This window comes from Macaca thibetana, chromosome 9 (genome assembly GCF_024542745.1).
Source record: "Macaca thibetana thibetana isolate TM-01 chromosome 9, ASM2454274v1, whole genome shotgun sequence".
In the NCBI taxonomy this organism is placed as follows: Eukaryota; Metazoa; Chordata; class Mammalia; order Primates; family Cercopithecidae; genus Macaca; species Macaca thibetana.
The window spans coordinates 39470690-39494262 of NC_065586.1; the positions used below are offsets into that span (position 1 = coordinate 39470690).

The 23573-nt window shown below is 42.2% G+C and overlaps 1 protein-coding gene and 1 long non-coding RNA gene across 2 annotated transcripts; one reads left to right on the plus strand and one right to left on the minus strand.

The window, feature by feature from the left end:
* Positions 1-6872: 6872 nt before the first annotated feature.
* On the minus strand, positions 6873-23220 carry LOC126963138 (uncharacterized). Its single transcript, XR_007728956.1, has 4 exons — positions 23052-23220; positions 21271-21455; positions 19261-19402; positions 6873-7372 (listed from the first exon to the last, which is right to left on the minus strand). It is a non-coding gene; the product is annotated as an uncharacterized LOC126963138 (long non-coding RNA).
* Positions 14538-18086, plus strand: LOC126963128 (ankyrin repeat domain-containing protein 26-like). Its single transcript, XM_050805123.1, has 2 exons — positions 14538-14779; positions 17784-18086. The coding sequence occupies exons 1-2, from the start codon at positions 14619-14621 to the stop codon at positions 18058-18060; spliced, it is 438 nt and encodes a 145-aa protein (XP_050661080.1). The 5' UTR covers positions 14538-14618; the 3' UTR covers positions 18061-18086.
* Positions 23221-23573: the final 353 nt, after the last annotated feature.

Sequence of the window (23573 nt, forward strand, 5' to 3'; positions counted from 1 at the left end):
TGGCTGGTACCAATTGTTCCTTTCCATGTTTAGTGCTTCCTTCAGGGTCTGTTGTAAGGGAGGCCTGGTGGTGACAAAATCTCTAAGCATTTGCTTATCTGTAAAGGATTTTATTTCTCCTTCACTTATGAAACTTAGTTTGGCTGGATATGAAATTATAGGTTTAAAATTCTTTTCTTTAAGAATGTTGAATATTGGACCCCACTCTCTTCTGGCTTGTAGAGTTTCTGCCGATAGATCTGCTGTTAGTCTGATGGGCTTCCCTTTGTGTGTAACCCGACCTTTCTCTCTGGCTGCCCTTAAGATTTTTTCCTTCATTTCAACTTTGGTGAATCTGACAATTATGTGTCTTGGAGTTGCTCTTCTCGAGGAGTATCTTTGTGGCGTTCTCTGTATTTCCTGGATTTGAATGTTGGCCTGCCTTGCTAGGTTGGGGAAGTTCTCCTGGATGATATCCTGAAGAGTGTTTTCCAACTTGGTTCCATTTTCCCCCTCACTTTCAGGCACCCCAATCAGATGTGGATTTGGTCTTTTTACATAACCCCATACTTCTTGCAGGCTTTGTTCATTTCTTTTTCTTCTTTTTTCTTTTGGTTTCTCTTCTCGCTTCATTTCGTTCATTTGTTCCACAATCGCTGATACTCTTTCTTCCAGTTGATCGAGTCGGTTACTGAAGCTTGTGCATTTGTCACGTATTTCTCGTGTCATGGTTTTCATCCCTTTCATTTCGTTTATGACCTTCTCTGCATTAATTACTCTAGCCATCAATTCTTCCACTTTTTTTTCAAGATTTTTAGTTTCTTTGCGCTGGGTACATAATTCCTCCTTTAGCTCTGAGAAGTTTGATGGACTGAAGCCTTCTTCTCTCATCTCGTCAAAGTCATTCTCTGTCAAGCTTTGATCCATTGCTGGCGATGAGCTGCGCTTCTTTGCGGGGGGAGATGCGCTCTTATTTTTCGAATTTCCAGCTTTTCTGCCCTACTTTTTCCCCATCTTTGTGGTTTTATCTGCCTCTGGTCTTTGATGATGATGGTGACGTATTGATGGGGTTTTGGTGTAGGTGTCCTTCCTGTTCGATAGTTTTCCTTCTAACAGTCAGGACCCTCAGCTGTAGGTCTGTTGGAGATTGCTGGAGGTCCACTCCAGACCCTGTTTGCCTGGGTGTCAGCAGCCAAGGCTGCAGAAGACAGAATATTGCTGAACAGGGAGTGTACCTGTCTGATTCTTGCTTTGGAGGTTTTCTCTCAGGGGTGTACTCCACCCTGTGAGGTGTGGGGTGTCAGACTGCCCCTAGTGGGGGATGTCACCCAGTTAGGCTACTCAGGGGTCAGGGACCCACTTGAGCAGGCAGTCTGTCCCTTCTCAGATCTCAACCTCCGTGTTGGGAGATCCACTGCTCTCTTCAAAGCTGTCAGACAGAGTCGTTTGCATCTGCAGAGGTTTCTGCTGCTTTTGTTGTTGTTTACTGTGCCCTATCCCCAGAGATGGAGTCTACAGAGACAGGCAGGTTTCCTTGAGCTTCTGTGAGCTCCACCCAGTTCGAGCTTCCCAGCGGCTTAATGTACCTACTTAAGCCTCAGCAATGGCGGGCGCCCCTCCCCCAGCCTCACTGCTGCCTTGCCGCGAGATCGTAGACTGCTGTGCTAGCAATGAGGGAGGCTCCGTGAGCGTGGGACCCTCCCGGCCAGGTGTGGGATATAATCTCCTGGTGTGCCTGTTTGCTTAAAGCGCAGTATTGGGGTGGGAGTTACCCGATTTTCCAGGTGTTGTGTGTCTCAGTTCCCCTGGCTAGGAAAAGGGATTCCCTTTCCCCTTGCGCTTCCCAAGTGAGGCGATGCCTCGCCCTGCTTCAGCTCTCGCTGGTCGGGCTGCAGCAGCTGACCAGCACCTATTGTCCGGCACTCCCTAGTGAGATGAACCCAGTACCTCAGTTGAAAATGCAGAAATCAGGCCGGGCGCGGTGGCTCAAGCCTGTAATCCCAGCACTTTGGGAGGCCGAGACGGGCGGATCACGAGGTCAGGAGATCGAGACCATCCTGGCTAACACGGTGAAACCCCGACTCTACTAAAAATACAAAAAAACTAGCCGGGCGCGGTGGCGGGCACCTGTAGTCCCAGCTACTCGGGAGGCTGAGGCAGGAGAATGGCGTAAACCCAGGAGGCGGAGCTTGCAGTGAGCTGAGATCCGGCCACTGCACTCCAGCCTGGGTGACAGAGCAAGACTCCGTCTCAAAAAAAAAAAAAAAAAAAAAAAAAAAAAATGCAGAAATCACCGGTCTTCTGTGTCACTCGCGCTGGAGGTTGGAGACTGGAGCTGTTCCTATTCGGCCATCTTGCTCCGCCCCCCCGCAAAAATACTTTTTAAACTCTCAAGTTGTTTCTTTGTGTTTTACTGATATTCTTGGTGTTTTCTTAAAACACATGTTTCAAAGTCCTTGACTATGAGACCACACATCTTCATCACTTTAGTGTCAATCTCTGGTGCTTTAGCTTTCAAGTCATGGTTTTATGAATGTATTTGATGCTTGTGGGCATCAGATGAGCACATTACATGATTAGGTATTTATTACAGCCTCAGCGGTCTGGCTTTGTGCTTATTCTTTCACAGATTCTAAGCAGGTTGGTTATTGTGTTCTCCTATGGTCACTGCTTCTTTTCAGCATTAGAGGGCGCTCTAAGCCTAGGTTTGCACATGTTCAAAGTTGCTGTGTTGTTCTGGCCGGAAAGACTAGAAGAGGGCTTGAAGTGGCTACTCCAATCCACTGGCTTTGCAAGTTTCCTGATGGGACTGGGACAGGGCCAGAGATTCTGTTTATGGTCCTCTGGTTGGGGTCAGGCACTTTAGTGCTCTGCCCAGTGTGAGGCCCAGCACTGGGCTTCATGGCAACATGTGCCTGCTTCCCTCTCCTTCCTTTAAGCAGACACTGCCTCAGTCTGTGCTGTGCTTCCTGGGGTAGGGGAATGATGAGACTGGCAGTCTCATGGCTACCACAGCTGCTGTGATGCTGAGTCACACCCAAAGCCCACAGCCAGAGACCAGCACAGCACAGAGTGATGCCCAAGGCCCACACTGCTACAACTGCCTGCCACTGAGGTTTATGTGTGTCTCAAGGCTGCTGCAGAGCGTCAGTGGTGATGTGGGCTGGGAAACAAGACTGTCTCACCAAGGCTGTGGGTCTCTATCTGGCACTGTGGCGGGTCCAGCAGCTCTGTCCACAGGCACCAGCCTGGAGTCAAGGCCACTGGGTTTTGCCTAGTGTTGGATTTCACCATGGCCAGCCTGGCACTGGGTTGCCAGGCAAAGCCTTGAGCTCATGTTCCTCTCCTTTTCCCTAGTAGATAGTCACTTCCAGTATTGTGCTGCTGAGGAATGGTGGGGGCAGTCCCTTGGTCACCAAGGCTTAGCTGGGCAATGCCCAAAGCTCATGGAAATTGGAACCAGAAAAAAACCTGGAGCATGTCCCAGACCAGTGCTGATATGCTCCGCCTGCTGCTCAAGTTTACTCATCGCCCAATGCCACTGGAGAAGGCCAGCAGTGATACAAACCAGAACCTGAGACTGTCCTGTTGGGGCTGCAGTTTTCCACCAGGTGCTGGGGGGAGTCTAGGGACTTTGTCCATGGGTCCTGGTCTGGGGTCAGGACTGTAGGGTTCTCCCTGGCACTGCATTTTACTGTGATGGGCCCAGCACTGGCCTTCAAGTCAAAACCCTTCACTCTCATCACTTTCCTTCCTCAAGTGAGCCATGTCCCTGAGCTGCACTGCTTGGAGTTGGGGAAAGGGGGAGATTAGCAATGGAATATTGTCTTTCCTCCATATTCAAAGCCTCTTTTCTTATTGCTGTGCTAAAATCAGGTACTCTGATCTCTCACCTGGTTGCCTTAGCTCTTGTGAAGGTATTTCTGTGCTTAGTTGTTCAATTTTATTTTTCTGCGGAGGAGATGATTTCTGGAGGGTCCTATTTCACCATCTTGCTTCATTCTTCCCTCAATTAAAGATTATTTCCCAAAGCATCCTTCTGATTTTCCTGGAGCTGACTCTCCTGTCTCCATCTTTAAGGGTTTTTCATATGAAATATTTAGCCTTAAATGGCTTTAAGTTTTGGCAGATAAATTTCTCTTGGGGAAGGAGCAGAAACAACCCTTGTATTCATATACAAAAGAGAGGGAGAGGAAAGCCCTGTCCACTTCTCTCCAGGTCTCCAGGGCTGAATTCTCGTGCCACGAGCTTTGCTCACTCCACTTAGACCTGCTGGGAAGTGGGCACAGATGACGGAGTCGGGACTGTTTACCATTTAGGCCTCAAGGTTTGCTGATATCTCCTCTCCATAGTTTTCCTTCTGCCCGTTCTCTCCTTTCATAGGATTTGAGTGATGTAGCTCTGCCTGTGGAAACTATCTACCTCCTACCACCTTCTCCATCAAACCTTCCGCGCTCATATTTATTTGTAGTGTGTGCTCCTGGAGTCTCCAAATTGACTGAGGTGGTTCCTCTTGTGCCTATTTGGGATACAGACTGGCTGGAAGTTTCCAAACGCCCTGTGAGAAGCTGCGTCTGTAAGATAGATGTCTTGGTACACCATGGTCTTTCCACAGTCTCTCTTGGTCTCTGTTTTCTTGGCTGGGCACTAAATTCGATAACTAATGATGAGTGAAAAAAGAGTGACAAGGAATTGAAGAATACTTTCTTCACTTTATGTTTTCATGGATCCAAGGCATGCCCCAGCCAACACAGCAGATAAAGCAGGACATTGAGAATTTCAGTGCTCCAGTGGGGGTTCCAGCAGGAGGCACCCAATAATCACTACAGAGTGAGCTCTAACCATCCAGCTCTGGCGGGCAGGAGACTAGGAATCTGCTTTTCTGCTCTGAATGGCACAGATGCATCTCTGGTGCGTCTAGGGGGACAGTTCGAGGAAGGTAAATTTTAGAAAACTGTGGCCATGTTTGAAAGACTGGAGAGAGCTGAACTCACTGAAAGGCTTCTATTACTCTATGAGCAGAGAGACAGGAGGCTATAGAAGAGATAATCATAGTGAAAGTTGTGAGGATCCAGAGTAAACAGGAGGGAAAGGGAGACTTCATCCTATAGGAAGGGCCAGGCCAGGACCATCCTTCAGCACAGCAGTCCCAGGTACCACAGGCTTGTGAAGCTAAACCTGTCTGACCTCACATTTGGTAATGACACCTGATCTCTGGTCAGATGAGAGAGGCAGCAAGTGCTGACTCCAGGTTCTGTATAAAGTCTGATCAGTCATGCAGAACGACGGACATTGCACCAAAGGTCAATAATATTTTAATGAATAATATACCTGTAACATTTATGTATTGCATTTTGTTATATAAGAAACAATTTCAGGCCAGGTGCAGTGGCTCACGCCTGTAATCCCAATACTTTGGGAGGCCGAGGTGGGTGGATCACGAGGTCACGAGTTCAAGACCAGCCTGGCCAAGATACTGAAACCCCATCTCTACTAAAAATACAAAAAATTAGCTGGGTGTCGTGGCAGGAACCTGTAATCCCAGCTACTCAGGAAACTGAGGCAGGAGGATTGCTTGAACCCAGGAAGTGGAGGTTGCAGTGAGCTGAGATCATGCCACTGCACTTTAGCCTGGGCAACAGAATGAGACTCCGTCTCAAAAACAAAACAAAACAAAACAAACAAAACAAAACAAAAGCACTTTCTCTATTGGTTCATTTAAAACATTTAATCACACTAAAATGATTCTTAAATAATTTCGCAGATGAGAATTGTGAGTTTCAGATTGGGGAATCATTTGTCCATAGTCACAATTAATAAGATTCATGACATAATTGCTTGCATGTGGTTAGTTCACAGATTTAATTAAAATACCTGGGATCAGAGTTTACTTATAGATTTTCAAGTATTTTAGAATCAGCAGTCAGTAGTCACCTTTAGCATCTCATTGTAGAATGGTCAGGATATTTACACCACACCTTATGTCATGTCCTCATGGTAAAATTTATCATGTATTTAGAGTGTATTCATCTCTGTGAATGTATCTAAAAGGCATATGCCAAGTCAGCCTGGAGAATATTTGACTGGGCCCCAAGCAGATTTTGACCTTTTAATATACACAGCTACCTTTTCCCAGTGGAAAGGGAGATTGTCCTTGACCATTTCCTGTGGACATTGCCAGAGATGGTGCAGGCTGAATAAGAATGCCCACCATCTGTCCAGGAACCAGTGTTCTTCAAGGATGTTGCTGTGGACTTCACCAGGGAGAGTGTGTCCTGCAGAGAAAGCAGCACAGAGGTGCTTTGCTAGAGAGGCATAGCCATCTGTGCATGGGATGTCTGTGGCTGACACTTCCAAACTCGTGTATTTAATACAAAGTCATCCAGAACACTTTCTCCGTATCCACCCTGCCTGTATCCTGATTCCTAGACTTCCTTACATGTGCACGAAGGAAATGTGTTTATTCACATATTTACTTACTCATTCACTGACTGTGCAATGATGAGGGGGCACTGGCTCTGGGAAGGGAGGTTGGAGAAGGAGGCAGAATGCAGTTTGGGGTTAAGGCTCGGTAATGGAAGAGAGACTGGGAAGCTGAGGACCAGGAGCAAGGAAAAGCTCTACTCAGCCTCCCCTGGTGATGCTATGCTCACCAGGGGCTGGCAGGACCTGCAGGTTTGTGACCTGAAGTGGAGGGTCAGTGCAGCCACATACCCAAGGCAGGCACCTAATGTGTGGGCTTCACTAAGAAGGAGGGTGTCCTGAGGACAGCAATAGAAACAGCGCTCCTGTTGTCTCACATTGGAGTTTCTTGTTCCCACATTCTCCTGTCCCAGTGAACAGCATAGGACCATCCTTCCCACATGCTGAGTTCCTTCCCTTTTGGCACAGGAAGGGGTGTGTTGATTTGAAGCCCTAAAATAAATATTCTCAGCACTCAGGACCGATTTGTCAATACTGATTGTACCTAAGAAAGTACCCTGGCGGAAGAGAAAAGGAGGAAGCGTCAGAAATGGCACCTTTCCTTATAGAATCACGGGTCTGTCTCCATCCTGCAGTGCTGTGTTTAGGACTTGCTCACCTTCTCCGACTCTGCAGTGTCCTGCCTCACATATTTGCTCACATTTACCGAGGGCCTGGCTTCAGCCCTCTCCCATCTCCTTGTCACAGCCTCCCAGTGAAATGAAAGCTGTGAAGAGCTTCTGTTTGGGGCATCATCCTTGGCAGGGCTCCACCCCAGACCTACGGTGGCAACGAAGAGCAGATCCTGTGTGGTCAGTGGGGTTGGGCTGCAGCAATTGTTCAGAGTCCACATCTGGATACACTGTCTGCTCTTTGTGGTCCAGGATTAAAGAAACAGCACACATCAGTGCTGTATTAATGGCAGGAAGAGCTGGAAAATTCAGGACAAGGAAGATTTTTGAAAAGGAAACTGCTCTGCCTAATGCTGCAATGAACTTGAAGCTAAACTGAGTGAATCAGTATACTTTTGACTTTAAACTAGTAATTACAATTTTAGAAATACAATGGAAAAGAATATTCAAAACCTGATACTAATGAAAAATAAAGGTTCCACTACATTTAGATAATAAAGGGTGTTTTTTTCTATCATTGCTTTAAAAAAGTTGAATCAACCTAAATATCTAATGCTAGCAAGTTGTTTAAATCATTGACAGCACATCCATCTCAATGAAATCTTGTTCATGGAGGTACTCTCATTCATCTTTTGTTATAGGTTAAAGAAATTTAAAATTCTGCTGAGACGTTGAAGCAGACAACTTTCTTAACCATCCAGAGGTTGAAGCAAAATTCTGGTTATTAAATATTATTTTTCTTGTAAATAATATATATATTTATTTTGTGGTAAAATTATTAACAATGACACAGCTTTGATACTAAGGAGTAAAACACCCTTCCTTGTCACATCCTCCACTACCAATCATTGTCTCAACCAGGAGCCACTGTCATCATGGTACTACATATTAAAATATTTGCTTTTAAGCTCTGTGTTGGAGTATTTTCTTACTTAGGACATATGGGTACTATACAATTTTTACTATTATAAATAATGTCACTGTGGATTCTGTGGGCTGTGATGATGTCATGGCAGACGTCAGGTTTTTTCTGGGTTGGGCAACTTGAAGTGTGAGTGTGGGGCCAAATTTTTGATACATTCTGGAAAGATCCCTTTCACAAAGCTGCAAAGATCGTCTCTCCCACCAAAGATGTGTGCTTTCCCTCCTGCTTTAACCGATACCTAGTAAGACACTCTTTTATTTTTATTTTCTTTGTTTTTTGATCTAAGGTCTCACTCTGTTACCCAGGCTGGAGTACAGTGGTATCAACATAGTTCACTGTAACCTCAACCTCTTGGGCTCAAGTGATTCTCCCACCTCAGCATCCTGAGTAGCTGCAACCACAGGCATGTGCCACCATACCAGGATAATTACACACTCTTTTACATACAGGATAACTACGTTTAAGTTGTGAAAATAACATGTTTTCTTTTGTATTCCTACTTATTTGACTATATGTAAGCCTGGCATTCTATGTGTGAAGTTTATTTTCATTTTTGGGTCATTTTTTGAGTCATTGTTTATTTTGTTTTAAGTAGTATTAAGGTCATTTTATTTCAATATTGTTTGGTATGTGTTTTGTATTTGATTCATTTAGAAGTTTAAGATAATACATCGTATTAGTCTGTTCTCACACTGCTAATAAAGACATATCCGAGAGTGGGTAATTTATCAGGGAAAGAGGTTTAATTGACTCACAGTTTCACATGACTGGGTAGCCCTGGCAATCATGGCTGAAGGCAAATGAGGAGCAAAGTCATGTCTTATATGATGACAAGCAAGAGAGCTTTTGCAAGGGGAATCCCATTTATAAAAGTGTCAGATCTCATGAGACTTATTCACTCCCACGAGAACAGTATAGGGGAACCACTCCCATGATTTAATTATCTCTACCTAGCCCCGCCCATGACACATGGGGATTATTACAATGCAAGGTGAGATTTGCGTGGGGGCATAGCCAAACTATATTATACATATAAGTTTCTATCAAACTTGACAAGCCCTCCATTTTGTTTCCTTTTACTATAATTTTGTCTCTTGATTAATACATAAGAGACTTTTTTTGAAATATGTTGACTTCAGGTTTAAAGTACACTAAATTTGTGTCGTAAAGATCTTTATTTTACTACCTTTTCTGATCCAAGGATTTGATTTGTCTTAAAACATGTCTTTTTGTGTGTGTGTCATTCAGTAAAGTTTTATGAGTTTTTGCAGGCCTAGACATGTCTTGTAAATGTGTATTTTGGTACATTTGATAATCAAAATAGATGTTGATTGTCTGTGTTATGCTGTTTTTATTCCTGTTGTTCATCCATTATTACTACTGAAGAGTAGTATGTTGACCATGCATTTACCCAATTTTCTGGATGTTGTGTTTCTAACAGTTCATGTTCTGCATGTTAAAATAGATTTTCTTCCTTTTCTAGTTTACATCCATGTCATCTGTGAACAACTACAATTCAGATTCTTTGAATCAGCTTCTTTCCTGTTTTTCTTCTCTTCTTTGTTTTGGTTCCTACTCAGCCATCTCACACAGTGGTGAATTGTGAGAGCTCAGTCCCCTCCATCTTTTAACTTTACCTTTATTGAAATACTTCTAATGTTTTTTCTTGATTAGTATATTTGCAGAATTTTCCTTTTTTACTAAGAACTTTTAAATTATGCTATTTTGCATGTGTAATCATCAAATACTTTATTCTAGGATCTAATGTTGTAATTTTTCCTTGTTTAATTTTTTGACTTAATGCATAAAGTTTGAATTGTAAATTATTGTTTTATTAGCAGGATAAAATTCAATTTATATTAATGGCTAAATTTAAATGGATTCCATTGTTTATGTTTTTGTTTGTTTGTCTCTGATGGAGATTAAAGCTAAAATATTCTATATGTTTTATTTTCATTTAATATGGTTTTAAAATGATCAAATTAACAAAATGAACAATCTTACAATATTCCCATTGCACAGAAACTCTATCTGATGTAAAATTTATGCACACTCATGCTGAAATAAATCAGATCTTATCAGGTTCCCAATAAAGGCCAGGGTAATCTTTAAATTTAAATATAAATATTGGTTAATTATATTTCCTTCTTTTTCTTAATATACTCTGTATTAGAAAACTTTAACATTGACAGCAAAATTAAACAAAAGGTATGTTGCTCTCGTGTACACCTTACCCCTCTGGAAGTTATCAGAATCAAAATGGTCTCAGTAAGACTAAGAAAACCTGGGCAGGCCGGGCGCGGTGGCTCAAGCCTGTAATCCCAGCACTTTGAGAGGCCGAGACGGGCGGATCACGAGGTCAGGAGATCGAGACCATCCTGGCTAACACAGTGAAACCCCGTCTCTACTAAAAAAATACAAGAAACTAGCCAGGCGAGGTGGCGGGCTCCTGTAGTCCCAGCTACTCCGGAGGCTGAGGCAGGAGAATGGCGTAAACCCGGGAGGCGGAGCTTGCAGTGAGCGGAGATCCGGCCACTGCACTCCAGCCCGGGCGACAGAGCGAGACTCCATCTCAAAAAAAAAAAAAAAAGAAAAAAAAAAAAAAAAAAAAAAAAAGAAAACCTGGGCAAATAGACCAAGAAGGCCATCACTAGAGGACTGTCATGTTTATATGTCTGATAAAAAAACTATCAGAAAAGACTTAAAAAACCGCAACCTTGCACAAAGGACATTGCAGCCTTACACAGAAAAGACACCTGCAGTGACACAGGCCCAGAAACTGCTGGTCTAACCTCAGACTCATCACCCTTGTTACTGATCTTTGCAGCCAAGAATAATTAATTCAAAAACAACTATGCAATCCTCCACATTAAAAATTTTGTTCTTCTTTACCTCTATTAATATGCACATGGTTTACTATGACATTTACATTCTCATTACAATAATTTATTCCAAGTAAATATTTTTTACTTGAGAGACTCTTTGTTTGCTGTTTAGGTTTACACATATGGTGTCATAAATGGGACCTGCAAAGTTTACAATTGGAAGGAATTGGTGATTCTTGGAGCATGCATGCAGTCTTCACTTTATACCCTTTAGCGCTCTGCTTCTATAAGTCACCCTTTCTGCCCTGGTGAGTCTTCTTTCAGTTTAAACCTCAGTTATTTGATACATGATTTTTGGTATGTTGAGGTCTGGTTTGAATAAGGCTCCTTTAATAAAAGACCATATATCCCTCCTAGAACAATGAAAGCTTTTTTGTCATTTCTGGTAAGTCCTTTCTGCTATAAAGACAAACATCTTTCTGGATTGTGTACTCTTGGTTTCTACAGAACTTACCTTCTGTTTGTGAAGCATTTATTTTCTAGTTTGCACACATAGTTTTATATTTTGTTTGATTTACACAGCAAGGTTATATTTTATATGAACGTTTTTATCTTGGGCTCCTTTGAATTTGTTTGACGTTTCCCCCTTACTTGTTTCTAAAAAGTGACACTAGCTTAGTTGCCACTATCTAAAACACTGGGCTAACCTCCTGGCATTTTCTTACAAGATTTATAGAATTTCCTTTGCTCTCTAGATATTAATAAGAAACAGAATAGGATTCTCCAACATTCAGATATGCTAGGTTTCTTGGACTCCTCATGGCTACATAGTATGATGCTTCTTTTGGACATTTTAAAATAAAAAGGCAAAATTACATCAGGAAAATTTAGGGCTTAAATGGTTATTATTTTAAAAACTCACAACTACAGAGTTAACATATGGAGTCCTCTAAGTTCTCTATTTTTTTCCTGCTTACTCTGTATCTGCTTGCTTTTCTACTGTTGTTGAGATAAAACTCACTGCTTATGGTATTCCAGCCAAGATGTGTGTTTTTTTTTTTTTTAATTATACTTTATGTTCTAGGATACATGTGCACAACATGTAGGTTTGTTACATATGTATACATGTGCCATGTTGGGGTGCTGCACCCATTAGTCATTTACATTAGGTATGTTTCCTAATGCTATCCCTCTCCCCTCCCCCTACCCCACAATAGGCCCTGGTGTGTGATATTTTCCTTTCTGTGTCCAAGTGATCTCATTGTTCAAGTCCCACCTATGAGTGAGAACATGCGGTGTTTGGTTTTCTGTTCTCGCTATAGTTTGCTGAGAATGATGCTTTCCAGCTGCATCCATGTCCCTACAAAGGACACAAACTCATCCTTTTTTATGGCTGCATAGTATTCCATGGTGTATATGTGCCACATTTTCTTAATCCAGTCTGTCGTTGATGGACATTTGGGTTGGTTCCAAGTCTTTGCTATTGTGAATAGTGCCGTAATAAACATACATGTGCATATGTCTTTATGGCAGCATGATTTATAATCCTTTGGGTATATACCCAGTAATGGGATGGCTGGGTCAAATGGTATTTCTAGTTCTAGATCCTTGAGGAATCGCCACACTGTCTTCTACAATGGTTGAACCAGTTTGCAGTCCCACCAACAGTGTAAAAGTGTTCCTATTTCTCCACATCCTCTCCAACACCTGTTGTTTCCTGACTTTTTAATGATCACCATTCTAACTGGTGTGAGATGATATCTCATTGTGGTTTTGATTTGCATTTCTCTGATTCAAGTGATGATGAGCATTTTTTCATGTGTCTGTTGGCTGCATAAATGTCTTCTTTTGAGAAGTGTCTGTTCATATCCTTTGCCCACTTTTTGATGGAGTTATTTGTTTTTTCCTGTGCCTCACTCTTCTCAGTGTTCTGAGAGTAGGAGCGCCACCCCAACTTGAGCTCGGGCCACAGTTATGAGCTCAATACCCCTTAACTGTGCTCAAACTCTGGGAAGCTGGGACAGGTCTTGTAGCTGTATCCTCTTGTACCTCAGGGATAAGCTGTGCTGGAGCAGGAAAACTGCTTTTGGTCTGCCAGAAAAACACTCAGGTGGTACAGTGGAGGCTGTGCTATGTGTACACCCTTGAAGGAACAACCAGGCATCAACTGGGGAAGGCCCCGGCAGAAAAGGGGCTGTACAGATCAAATGCACTTCAGACCCTCAGGAAAGGCAGCCCTGCTCTCTCCTGGTCCAGCTGTCAGCAGGGACTAGAGTCATGCAGAGAAAGGTGGAGAGCCTTGAGGAATGGGTGCCTATTCCTGTATTTTGCTACAGCTGCCTCATGCATGAAACCTTTTGGGCTCCATGCATGTTTGAGCTCCGCCTCTCCCTACTCTCCTGGCAGTGCCCTCTGCCAGTTCAAATGTCTGTGTGGATCATGGGATCTCTTGTAGCTAGGATCTTAGAGGTCCATGGCAAGCGTGTGTGACCCATAGTTCCTTCACTCTCTCCTTCCTTAGGTCCCGTTCTGGACCAAGAGCTGGGCCTGGTGTCTGGTGACTCCGTCTGGCTTCCTAGCTTCCTCCCTCTTCAAACTCCGTGTCTGTATTGCCGCTCTATTGACTTCATGTGTTTCTTTTTTTCCCAAAGATCTGTTCAAAGTGTGACGATTTACTTAATATTTTGTTTTCTCTCTGTGGAAGAGGTGTTTCCTGACTGCATCTGGTTGACCATCTTGTCCCCCAGCTAAAAGTGTAATTTACATTTTGATATGGTTTGGCTCTGTGTCTGAACTTTATTACAACTAAAAATTACTACTTTTATGTTAGACTATTCTCAGTCTTCCTTCTTCATTACCAAACCTTATTGTTTGATCCTATAGAGGCAGTGGAAATTGCATCTTCAGAAGATCGACATGTGGATGGAGAGATTGAAGTTCTTCAACAGGCATTATATATGAAAATGATGCAAAATAAATGTGAAACACTACAGATGGATGAGGAGAGGTTGGAAGAAGAACTAGTGAACCTCAAAAGTCACATGGAAATGAATATGTTAGAACGTGGTCTATTGGAACACCATAAACAGGAGGTTGAAGAAGAGCAAGGCAGGAGATAATAGAACAATTAGAAAAAGTCAATCTATTTTTACAGGTTAGTTTATTATCCATAATGTGCCTTCATTCATTTCACTGCAAATTATAGTTTGGATATAAACATTGTATGTGTTTCCTCTACTTCTCTTATAGCAATTTGTTTGGTAGATTTCTAGAAGGAAGGTGATATCTGTTTCTCTCTCTAAATATTTCACTTGCCACCATTACTGTAACTAAATTGATCTTCCATAATAGTGATTCTCATTAGTGAATCATTTGATTACTAAAATCAGTTGGCATAAAACAAGACTAATAGAGAAAGAAAAATGTGATTTAAAAATTATACTACACTCTTAAAATATTCTTAAGTTATATTGTTCAACTTTTTAGAATTTAAACTGATTCTGTTATTCTTTGGAGCGTTACATTTCATGAGTACTACCATAAGTATGATTTCATTTGTTTATAATTCAGATTAAATTATTAACTTAGCTGATACTGACAATAAATATATTAAACTTGAGATTCTTTTTTCATATAGTTAAAAATGCTCTCTAGATCACTGACCCAAAACAAAAAGAAACAAATATACGATAGTTATTCAGGCTATCATTTTTTATGTACCCTTTTAATTTGTTTTAGACACAAGAAACATCTCAAGAAGAGCTACAGTGGTTAACAGAAGAAAACATTGCTTCCATGCAAAGTCAGACGGAACTTATAATTGAAAATCTGGAATTCCAACTCTGCAAAGCAAACACTTCACAAGCAGATTATACTACAGCAGAATTGGAACCATATAAGAAACTGCATCTAGAAGAATTAAAAGCTAGAGAATCTCTGTCAGATAAATTAAGCAAGTACGTCAAAGACAGAATCACAGAAAATAAATGAAGATCATTAATTTGCCTCAAAAGCATAATTTTTAGTGAGACAGATTCATAGGATTGGGGAAGCAAAAGCTAACTAGATTAGACAATTTTGGAAAAAGATGTTAGTAAATGAACTTACTTTTAAAATGTTAGTCTAGGACAATTCATACCACTCCCCTGTTTTTTTTTGGTGGAGGTTTTTGTTTGTTTGTTTTTCTTTTGTTTTCTGTTTCTTTGAGATGGATTCTCACTCTGTTGCCCAAACTAGAGTGCAGTTAGTTGCATGATCTGGACTCACTGCAACTGTGCCTCCGGAGTTCTAGCAATTCTCCGGCCTCAGACTCCCAACTATGACCTTTCATGATCTCGCCACGCCCAGCTAAGTTTTGTATTTGTAGTAGAGACGGGGTATCATCATGTTGGCCAGGCTGGTCTCAAACTCTTGACCTCAGGTGATCTCCCCACCTTCGCCTCCCACAGTGCTGGGACTACAAGCATGAGCCATCATGCCTGGCCTGATTTTTGGTTTTATATGGTTCCTTTTCCCCTTAATATTCTTATGTAGTTAACCTGATCTATTAATTTTTCTGCCAAGTATCTTGAAGCTTCATAATTTAGACAGTGATACTGTTATACAATTGTTTGTCAGCATTCCTCTATATAGAAATATTTAGTTTAATTATTTTTGATAAGATTACAACTTAAACTGAAAAAAGGGTCAGGTACTTCTCCTCCTTTGCACATTCTGGCACTCAGTAAATTACATTTCCTTGATTGCAATCTTTGGTATTATCCTTAGAGGTCACCTTGGAACAAAGTGTTTTGTACAGTTTTTCCACTCCACATAAAGGCATAGTTGTGAAATAGGGAATGGTAAACACAGGCTTGAAAGGAAATATAATTCATAAAGTGGTGAAAAATAACACATTGGTCAGCCTGAAGCGGTGGGTGGAAGACCAAAAGGGCAGGCCCTACTTCTGATGCCTTGGCCACGATTTTAGGAGCAAAATGCCTTTGGAGATGATTAAGTTCTCTTTGATCTCAGCTGTCTCCTTCTCCCCTGAGAGTTGTTGTTCTGAATGATTCCTTGGTACCAAATGCTTAGTTTTTCTCAGATAATGGGTGAAATGTACAAGAGTGTTCAATAGAAATGTTTGAAAGTGTCTTTGAGGGCCGGGCGCGGTGGCTCAAGCCTGTAATCCCAGCACTTTGGGAGGCCGAGACGGGCGGATCACGAGGACAGGAGATCGAGACCATCCTGGCTAACCCCGTGAAACCCCGTCTCTACTAAAAACTACAAAAAACTAGCCGGGCGAGGTGGCGGGCGCCTGTAGTCCCAGCTACTCGGGAGGCTGAGGCAGGAGAATGGCGTGAACCCGGGAGGCGGGGCTTGCAGTGAGCCGAGATCTGGCCACTACACTCAGCCTGGGCAACAGAGCAAGACTCCGTCTCAAAAAAAAAAAAAAAAAGAAAAAAATGTCTTTGAGAGACAGTGTTTTTTTTTGTTTGCTGTAACTGGTTTACTAAATACAAGCTTCATTTTATTTATTTTACTGTCCATATTTAAGGAGTAAGACATGATGTTTTAATATATTTATACACAGTCCAATGTTTACTCTGGTCCAGCGAATTAGCATCTTTAACATTTCATGTAGTTACTCTTGAAACACAAGTATTTTTTTCTTTTCTTTTCTTTCTTTCTTTGTTTTTTGAGATGGAATCTCCCTATGTCGCCCAGGCTGGAGTGCAATGGTGGGATCTCGGCTCACTCCAAACTTCTCCTCCCAGATTCAAGCAATTCTCTTGCCTCAGCCTCCCAAGTAGTTGGGATTACAAGCGTCCACCACCACGCCCCGCTAAGTTTTGTATTTTTAGTGGAGATGGGGTTTCTTGCCATGTGGGTCAGGCTGCTCTCCAATTCCTGAACTCAGCTGATCCGCCGTCCTCAGCCTCCCAAAGTGCTGGGTACAGGGGTGAGCAACCACCACACCACCACTGCTGGCTTTTTTTTTTTTTTTTTTGGAGATGGAGTCTTGCTCTGCTCTGTCACCCAGACTCAAGTGCAGTGGCACAATCTCGGGTCACTGCAACCTCCGCTTCCCAGGTTCAAGCGATTCTCCTGCCTCAACCTCCTGAGTGCTGGAATTACAGGCACCCAGCACCGCGCCCGGCTAATTTTTGTATTTTTAGTAGAGACGGGGTTTCACCATGTTGGGCAGGCTGGTCTCAAACTCCTGATCTCAAATGATCCGCCAGCCTCGGCTTCCCAAAGTGCTAGGATTACAGGTGTGAGCCACCGACCCCGGCCTAAACACAAATATTTCTTTTTGTTTGTTTGTTTGTTTGTTTTTGTTTCTGAGGCAGAATGTCGCTCTTGTTCCCCAGGCTGTAGTGCAATAGCGCGATTTTGGCGCACCGCATCCTCGGCCTCCAGGGTTCAAGTGTTTCTCCTGCCTCACCCTCCCGAGTAGCTGGCATTACAGGCATGCACCACCAAGTCCAGCAAATTTTTGTATTTTTAGTAGAGACAAGGTTTCTCCATGTTGATCAAGCTGGTCTCAATCTCCCCACCTCTGATGATCCTCTGACTCTGCCTCCCAAAGTGCTGGGATTACAGCCATGAGACACTGTGCCTGGGCTAAACACAAATATTTCTAATGGTATCTTTAAGAATCTTATAAGTAGAGCCATTTCAGAAGGCAACAAGTGTGACTTGTTAATCCATACATCATTAATAGCTTTTGCTCTTCCCTCCCTACTTTGTTTGAATTACTTATTTGTTAGAAATCCTCGAGAAATATATGTACTTCTTTACAACAACTTTAAAATTATAACTGTATACAGCATATAGGCTCTAATACACTTTCAGAGTTAAAACATGGTTTGTTGTATCTTTCATTGACTCATGGTCACTATTTAAACAACGCAAGTCATTTAGACACATTTGTTAAAAAACAAAATACTCAGTATCTGTCTTTTGCAATCTTCACAGAGGTAAAGAAATTCTAGCAGATGTCAGTACCAAACTTCTTCAAGAAAATGAGTGGAGCAGATCTTTATTTACTTCTCATACTACAAGGCCAGTCCTAGAGTCACCATGCAATGGAAATCTTAATGATAATTTAGATCTCAACAGAATACATATCCCAAGAGAAACCTTAATGATTCCTACTTCAAGCTCATTGTCTTCAAATATCAGAATGGAGAATGACTTGTCAAAAGTTAGGTATAGTATTGTTTTTTCTTTGGTTGTCAGACTTCTGATATAGTTCTCTCTATATTTTTGGCAAGATATTGAGTTGTCTAACTGACTCATGCATTTTAAATAAAGGTCATAATTATCTGTGTTTCTAAGGAAAGGAAACAAATCTTACAGCTTTTTTTTTTTTTTTAAGTCCCTGGGGTTTTAATTGTCAAAAGATATTCATTTTTTAACTTTACTCAACAAATGTAACTATACCAGCACATTTTAAATTTCTGTAAAAATTGCATTTAAGTTAGATTGTGGAAATGTACTGGTATTGCCTAACAACCAAAGTTATACTTGGAGATGCTTTGGCTTACTTTCTTTTTTTTTTTTTAAGTTCTAGGGTACATGTGCACAACGTGCAGGTTTGTTACATATGCATACATGTGCCTTGTTGGTGTACTACACCCATTAACTCATCATTTACATTGAGTATATCTCCTAATGCTATCCCTCCCCCCACCCCCTACCCCGCAACAGTACTGGTGTGTGATGTTCCCCTTCCTGTGTCCAAGTGTTCTCATTGTTCAATTCCACCTATAAGTGAGAACATGCGGTGTTTGATTTTTTTGTCCTTGTCATAGTTTGCTGAGAATGACGGTTTCCAGCTGCATCCAAGTCCCTAACAAAGGACATGAACTCATTCTTTTTTCTTACATGATTACATCCTTAATTGCTGTTGTACTTACAGCATTTCAGTTGAATTGTTGCAAAATGTGCCTGTTGCTGTGCAATTGTACAGTGGTTTTTAAATACTTAAAGCAATATTTGAATTCTTAAAGTGAAGTTCACTTATGTCTATCTTACCATCACTCAAATGATTTATGGCTGAGATGGCAATGATATCAGGAGTAGTTAAATAGCAAATGTGACCAAACAGAATACATTCTGTTCTTTCTACTCAGAATTCCATGTAAAACTGCACAGGGTTCCCAGCTCCCTAGGACATGACACTTTCAAACTTTCAAGGTTCAACTGAACAAGAACTTTTCAATCCAACTGTTAGGGTAGCCAGTTAGTCAGACATTAACAGGCAGGAGGAAAGGTAGCTATGTAGGAAGAAACACTGCAGAACGACTCTTAAGATGCTCAGTAATTACTCATTCTATGGTTGAACTGTCAGAATGTGTTAACTACAATCTGATAAAGAAGGGGAAAGGCAAAAGGGGAATTCTTAAGAGCTGTGTGGGCACAATGAGTACAAATTTGAGTGCTATACTACCTTCCTGGGGTGGAGGTAATGAGCAATGCCATCATTGGGTAGAATTTGTCTTGATCACTGGGTTCTGCATATGCACATTAACCAAGAGTAAGGGAGGGTCTGCCAGCCTGGGTGTGAACTGGGCAAGAACAAAGGCAGGAACCTAAAGAAGAAAGTGAGAGAAAAGATCAAATGCAGAATGTATTGAGGCTGTTCCCAGCCAAGTCAGTGCACTCTTCTCTTAAAGCATACTGTTACTTGCACAATAAATGTTTTGCTGGATTTACTAACTGGTGTTTTCGTTGAATTCTTTCTGCAAAAAGACAAGAACTGAGGACACTTTCTGGAACTCCAGGCTTGGCCATACCTTTTGGTGCTGTGACTTCCATCCTGTCGTGAGGTAGGGACTGTGCTCGCCACTGTCTCCTCTCACATATCTGCTTCCTATGCAGCATAGACTGTGAGAATGCTGAGCATGCTGAGCAATCTCCCTAGCATCTCCACTTTGTGTGTTCAACTAGAGCACTTTCACCTAATGCCCAACAGAGCTCCCCAAGCACAGAATGCTTTTTTCTTGACAGAGAACCTAAGGCTTCTGATTACTTCCATATTCTCACAACTGACCTCTGGGGACTCACCACCCTGTCTTCACAGTTGCTCCTGCTGCCCGTGCCATCATGGCATCTCTCTTGCTAGCCAATGCCACCTCCTTTGCCCTGTCTCTTCCCAGGTAGGCCCCAATAGAATGGCTTTTTGCATGCCCTGTCACCACCTCCTCTGCACTAATTCCACCTCCAGATGGAATGTAGGTAAATTTTAGGTGCTATGGTCTAGGTTTAGGGGTCTCCTTGGATGTATCTAGTACCCAATTTTCTCTCCATGTTCTTACCACTGAATTCTCAGGGATTTAACAATCAACTTCCCTCTTGCTTCTAGCCCTCCCCACTGTCTTTGACATGCTTTGCCTGTATGCAGAGGATTATCACTGAAGGCTACAAAATTATAATTGGGCAGAGTCATCTATAATTAGATGCAAGACCTATGGACCTAGGGGGTCCACAGCCCAAATGAGGGGAAGAGGTCACTGCTCGGTTGGGAGCATGTAGTAAGGGTGCACGAAATCTGAAGCTCTTCACAGACTAGGGATACCTGGTCTAGTGTGGGAAAGGGATGGAAAGGATGCTCTCTCCCTTTCACAATGGATGAGAATGGACAGAGAGCGAGGATGCTCACACTCCACTAGCATTTTCTTCTCTCTGTTTTTCAGATTGCCCATGTCCACACAGTGTGGAGTCCTTCAACACTCCACACTGTAGGATTTTCCCCTTGGATGCATTCTCAAAAGTTAGGACAAGTCTGATCCCCAGACATTGAAGGAAACTATATTAGTTTTCCTTTGCAATGCTTCATAGCCTCAATGCAAACTATATGACTAGGAAGACTGGCCAGAAAATGGTAGCCCTAATTTTAACACCATCTTGCAGTTGGACCTACTTTGCAGGTGACAGGGAAAATGGTCAGAGGTGCCCTGTATCCAGGTCATTATGGCTCTAAAAGAAGACCAGGATCTCTGCCAAAAATGCAGATGGGACTCTGCCATCTTGGCTCTCATGAGCCCCTCAGCAGATAATTCTCCCATAAATGTCTTAGGAAATTTCCCAGCAGAGCATCCTCAGCTTCCTTTAATCCTCCCACTGAGGATCCAAAGCCACCAGCTCCTTGTTCTCACCAGAGGAATAGGAATGGGCACTGGGACATGAGGCTCTGGAAGCTGGTATCAATTGGGAGAAGTTTTTCATCTACCTTAAAATATTCAATGGACAGTTAACTATGCTTTGTATGACTCTTGCCACTTTTGCAAGAAACAACTTTCAATAATGTGCAAATGGTTCTTTTGGGAAAAAAAATATTTCCAAGACTATAGAACAAGTTTGTAGGGCCTGTGCCCTGTGCACATTAAACATTTTGCACATTAAACAAGGAAGCAAACCTCCTTTTCTTTTCCAGCCAGTCCAATGGAGGGTCACTTACCCTGGGGAGGACTGGCCACTTGACTTCACCCAACTTCTTGCCTGTCAGGGATATAAATATCTTCTGGTCTTTGTAGACATATTTACAGGTTGGATATAAGCTTACTCCTTGTGAATGGAAAAAGCAATGGGGGTAGTATAGGCCCTTCTCAAGGAGGTCATCCCTGGTTTGGCATCCCCAGGTTGCTGCAAAGTAATTATAGTTCATCCTTCACTTCACAGGTTACTCAACTTGTTTCCCAGGCCTTGGGAATCAGTTACTTTCTAAATTCCTCCTGGCACCCACAACACTGCAGAATGGTTGACAGAATTAACAAATCTCTCAAGCAAATCTTGGAAAAATTATGCCAGGAAACTTCAAAGCCATAACCAAAACAACTACCTATTGCTCTACTAAGGGTGAGAAACATACCCATCTCTAGCTTACAACTCAGTTATTTTGAGTTATTATGTGGAAGACCCTTTCTTCAATTTCCTATTGGATACTGACCTTACCAATTCTAATTATGTTAATTCCTTCTCGCAGTTTCAGCTGGTGGCTCAAAAACTAGGCCAAAATATATTTCACACCCTGAAAACTCTGACCAAATTTTAAATCCACCTGTACTCAAGTTCTCATCAAGATTTGGAAGGATGGAACTCCAGACTCTCAACTGAGTCTTATTTGGAGAGGTCTTTACACTGTTTTACTCTCCACTCCTATCACAGTTATGGTGCCAGGGATCACCAAGTGGATCCACTATTCCAAGGTAAAGCTATATGATGCATCTCTGGCAGAGGAAGTCCTAGAGGTGCCATTGGACACCTGGACCACTTGTCCCCTCCAGGGTCTCAAACTCCTCTTCAAGCAAAGCCAAAAGAATAAACATAAGTAAATTAGTAATGTTTTGGCCTGTTATACAATGAGTCATAATACTCCTTGTAGGTTTACTAATATGTCTTTGCTACTGTGAACCAACACACTCTCCAAGAAAAGGTCTGTTCTGTACTACCTGGATTTAAATCTCAAAGTCATAATCTGGGTGGCATTCTCTAATACTCACTGAGTTAACAGCTTCTGTTTCCATAATCAAGAGACATCCTGATTTGACTTTAATCTGTTCTCTTTGGGAACATGCAACTCAGTGCTCTATGCTCACTAATGCTTCTAGCTAAAATCACCCTCATAGGCCCCAGCAGCCCACAACCACAACAAAAGACTCTACAAGTAGCTCAACAACTACTAAAGTTCACCAAATCTTCCTGTGCCTCATCCTGAGGTTATAAATAAATTCTTTCCACCCAGGGCAGGAACAGGCTCCCCAGCCATGATACGAGCATAGGCAACTATTCAAGCCCAATTTAAATTCACCTATCATTGGGACCCCTGTATACAAAGCCTTCCAAGAGATGTTATATGGTACCTAATACAAGTTAAAGTGGACATTCAAGCCTGGATTAAGTCCACTTGCACTGTTTTAGGCCCCTTATTCTCCCCCATTACCCTCATCAGCCAGGCACCCCTAGGCATCACTACTACCAGAGATTCTGGAACTTTTGTGGGTTCTCTTAACCCTGAACACTTCAACACAGCCATCATCGTTATTAATATCTCTCATACTTTTTTTCTCTAAAAACTAAAAACTCCAAATTTCAAGTAAGGTTCTTTACCCTACCAAGCCAGTATTGGGTCATGGAAAAATTTCAAATTTTTAACTCCCTTTGGGAGGTTCTTCTCCTTGACATTACTGGACACATGATCCTTTGGGAAAGAAGAACCATTCTTCTATTCAAATTAGTCACCTATGTCTGGCTCCTTTGGCAGATGAATATTTAGTGACAGAATATCACGTATCAGGTAGCCAACAAGGATATTGGTCAATGTTTGGAATTGACCTGCCTCCTTCAGTATCCATCCTTGTCTACCTATGACATAACTTTATTTTCTATGTGGGACACAGGCCCACCTCTGTCTCCCTGCAAACTGGACTGGAGCATGCTCTCTGGCTTACCTCACTCCTAACACCCCCATTGTGACCAGTGATGCTTCTCGGCCCTTGCCCTTTTTTATGACCTCACACTGGGCCCCCCACCAAACAATTCAATTAATTCCCTTTCTCATCAGGCTTGGCATCACCACAGATGCCACGATGGGAAGAGCCAGCATTGGCACAGATTCCTCAACCTACCACAGCCTGTCTCTAGAATTGACTCAAGAGATAGAAACCACTGCTTGACATGTAACAGAGCTGCAGTGGCAAGTCAAGTGTCTCGCAGCTTTAGTTCTCAAAAGTGGCTGAGTTCTTGACATGTTGGCTGAAGTTC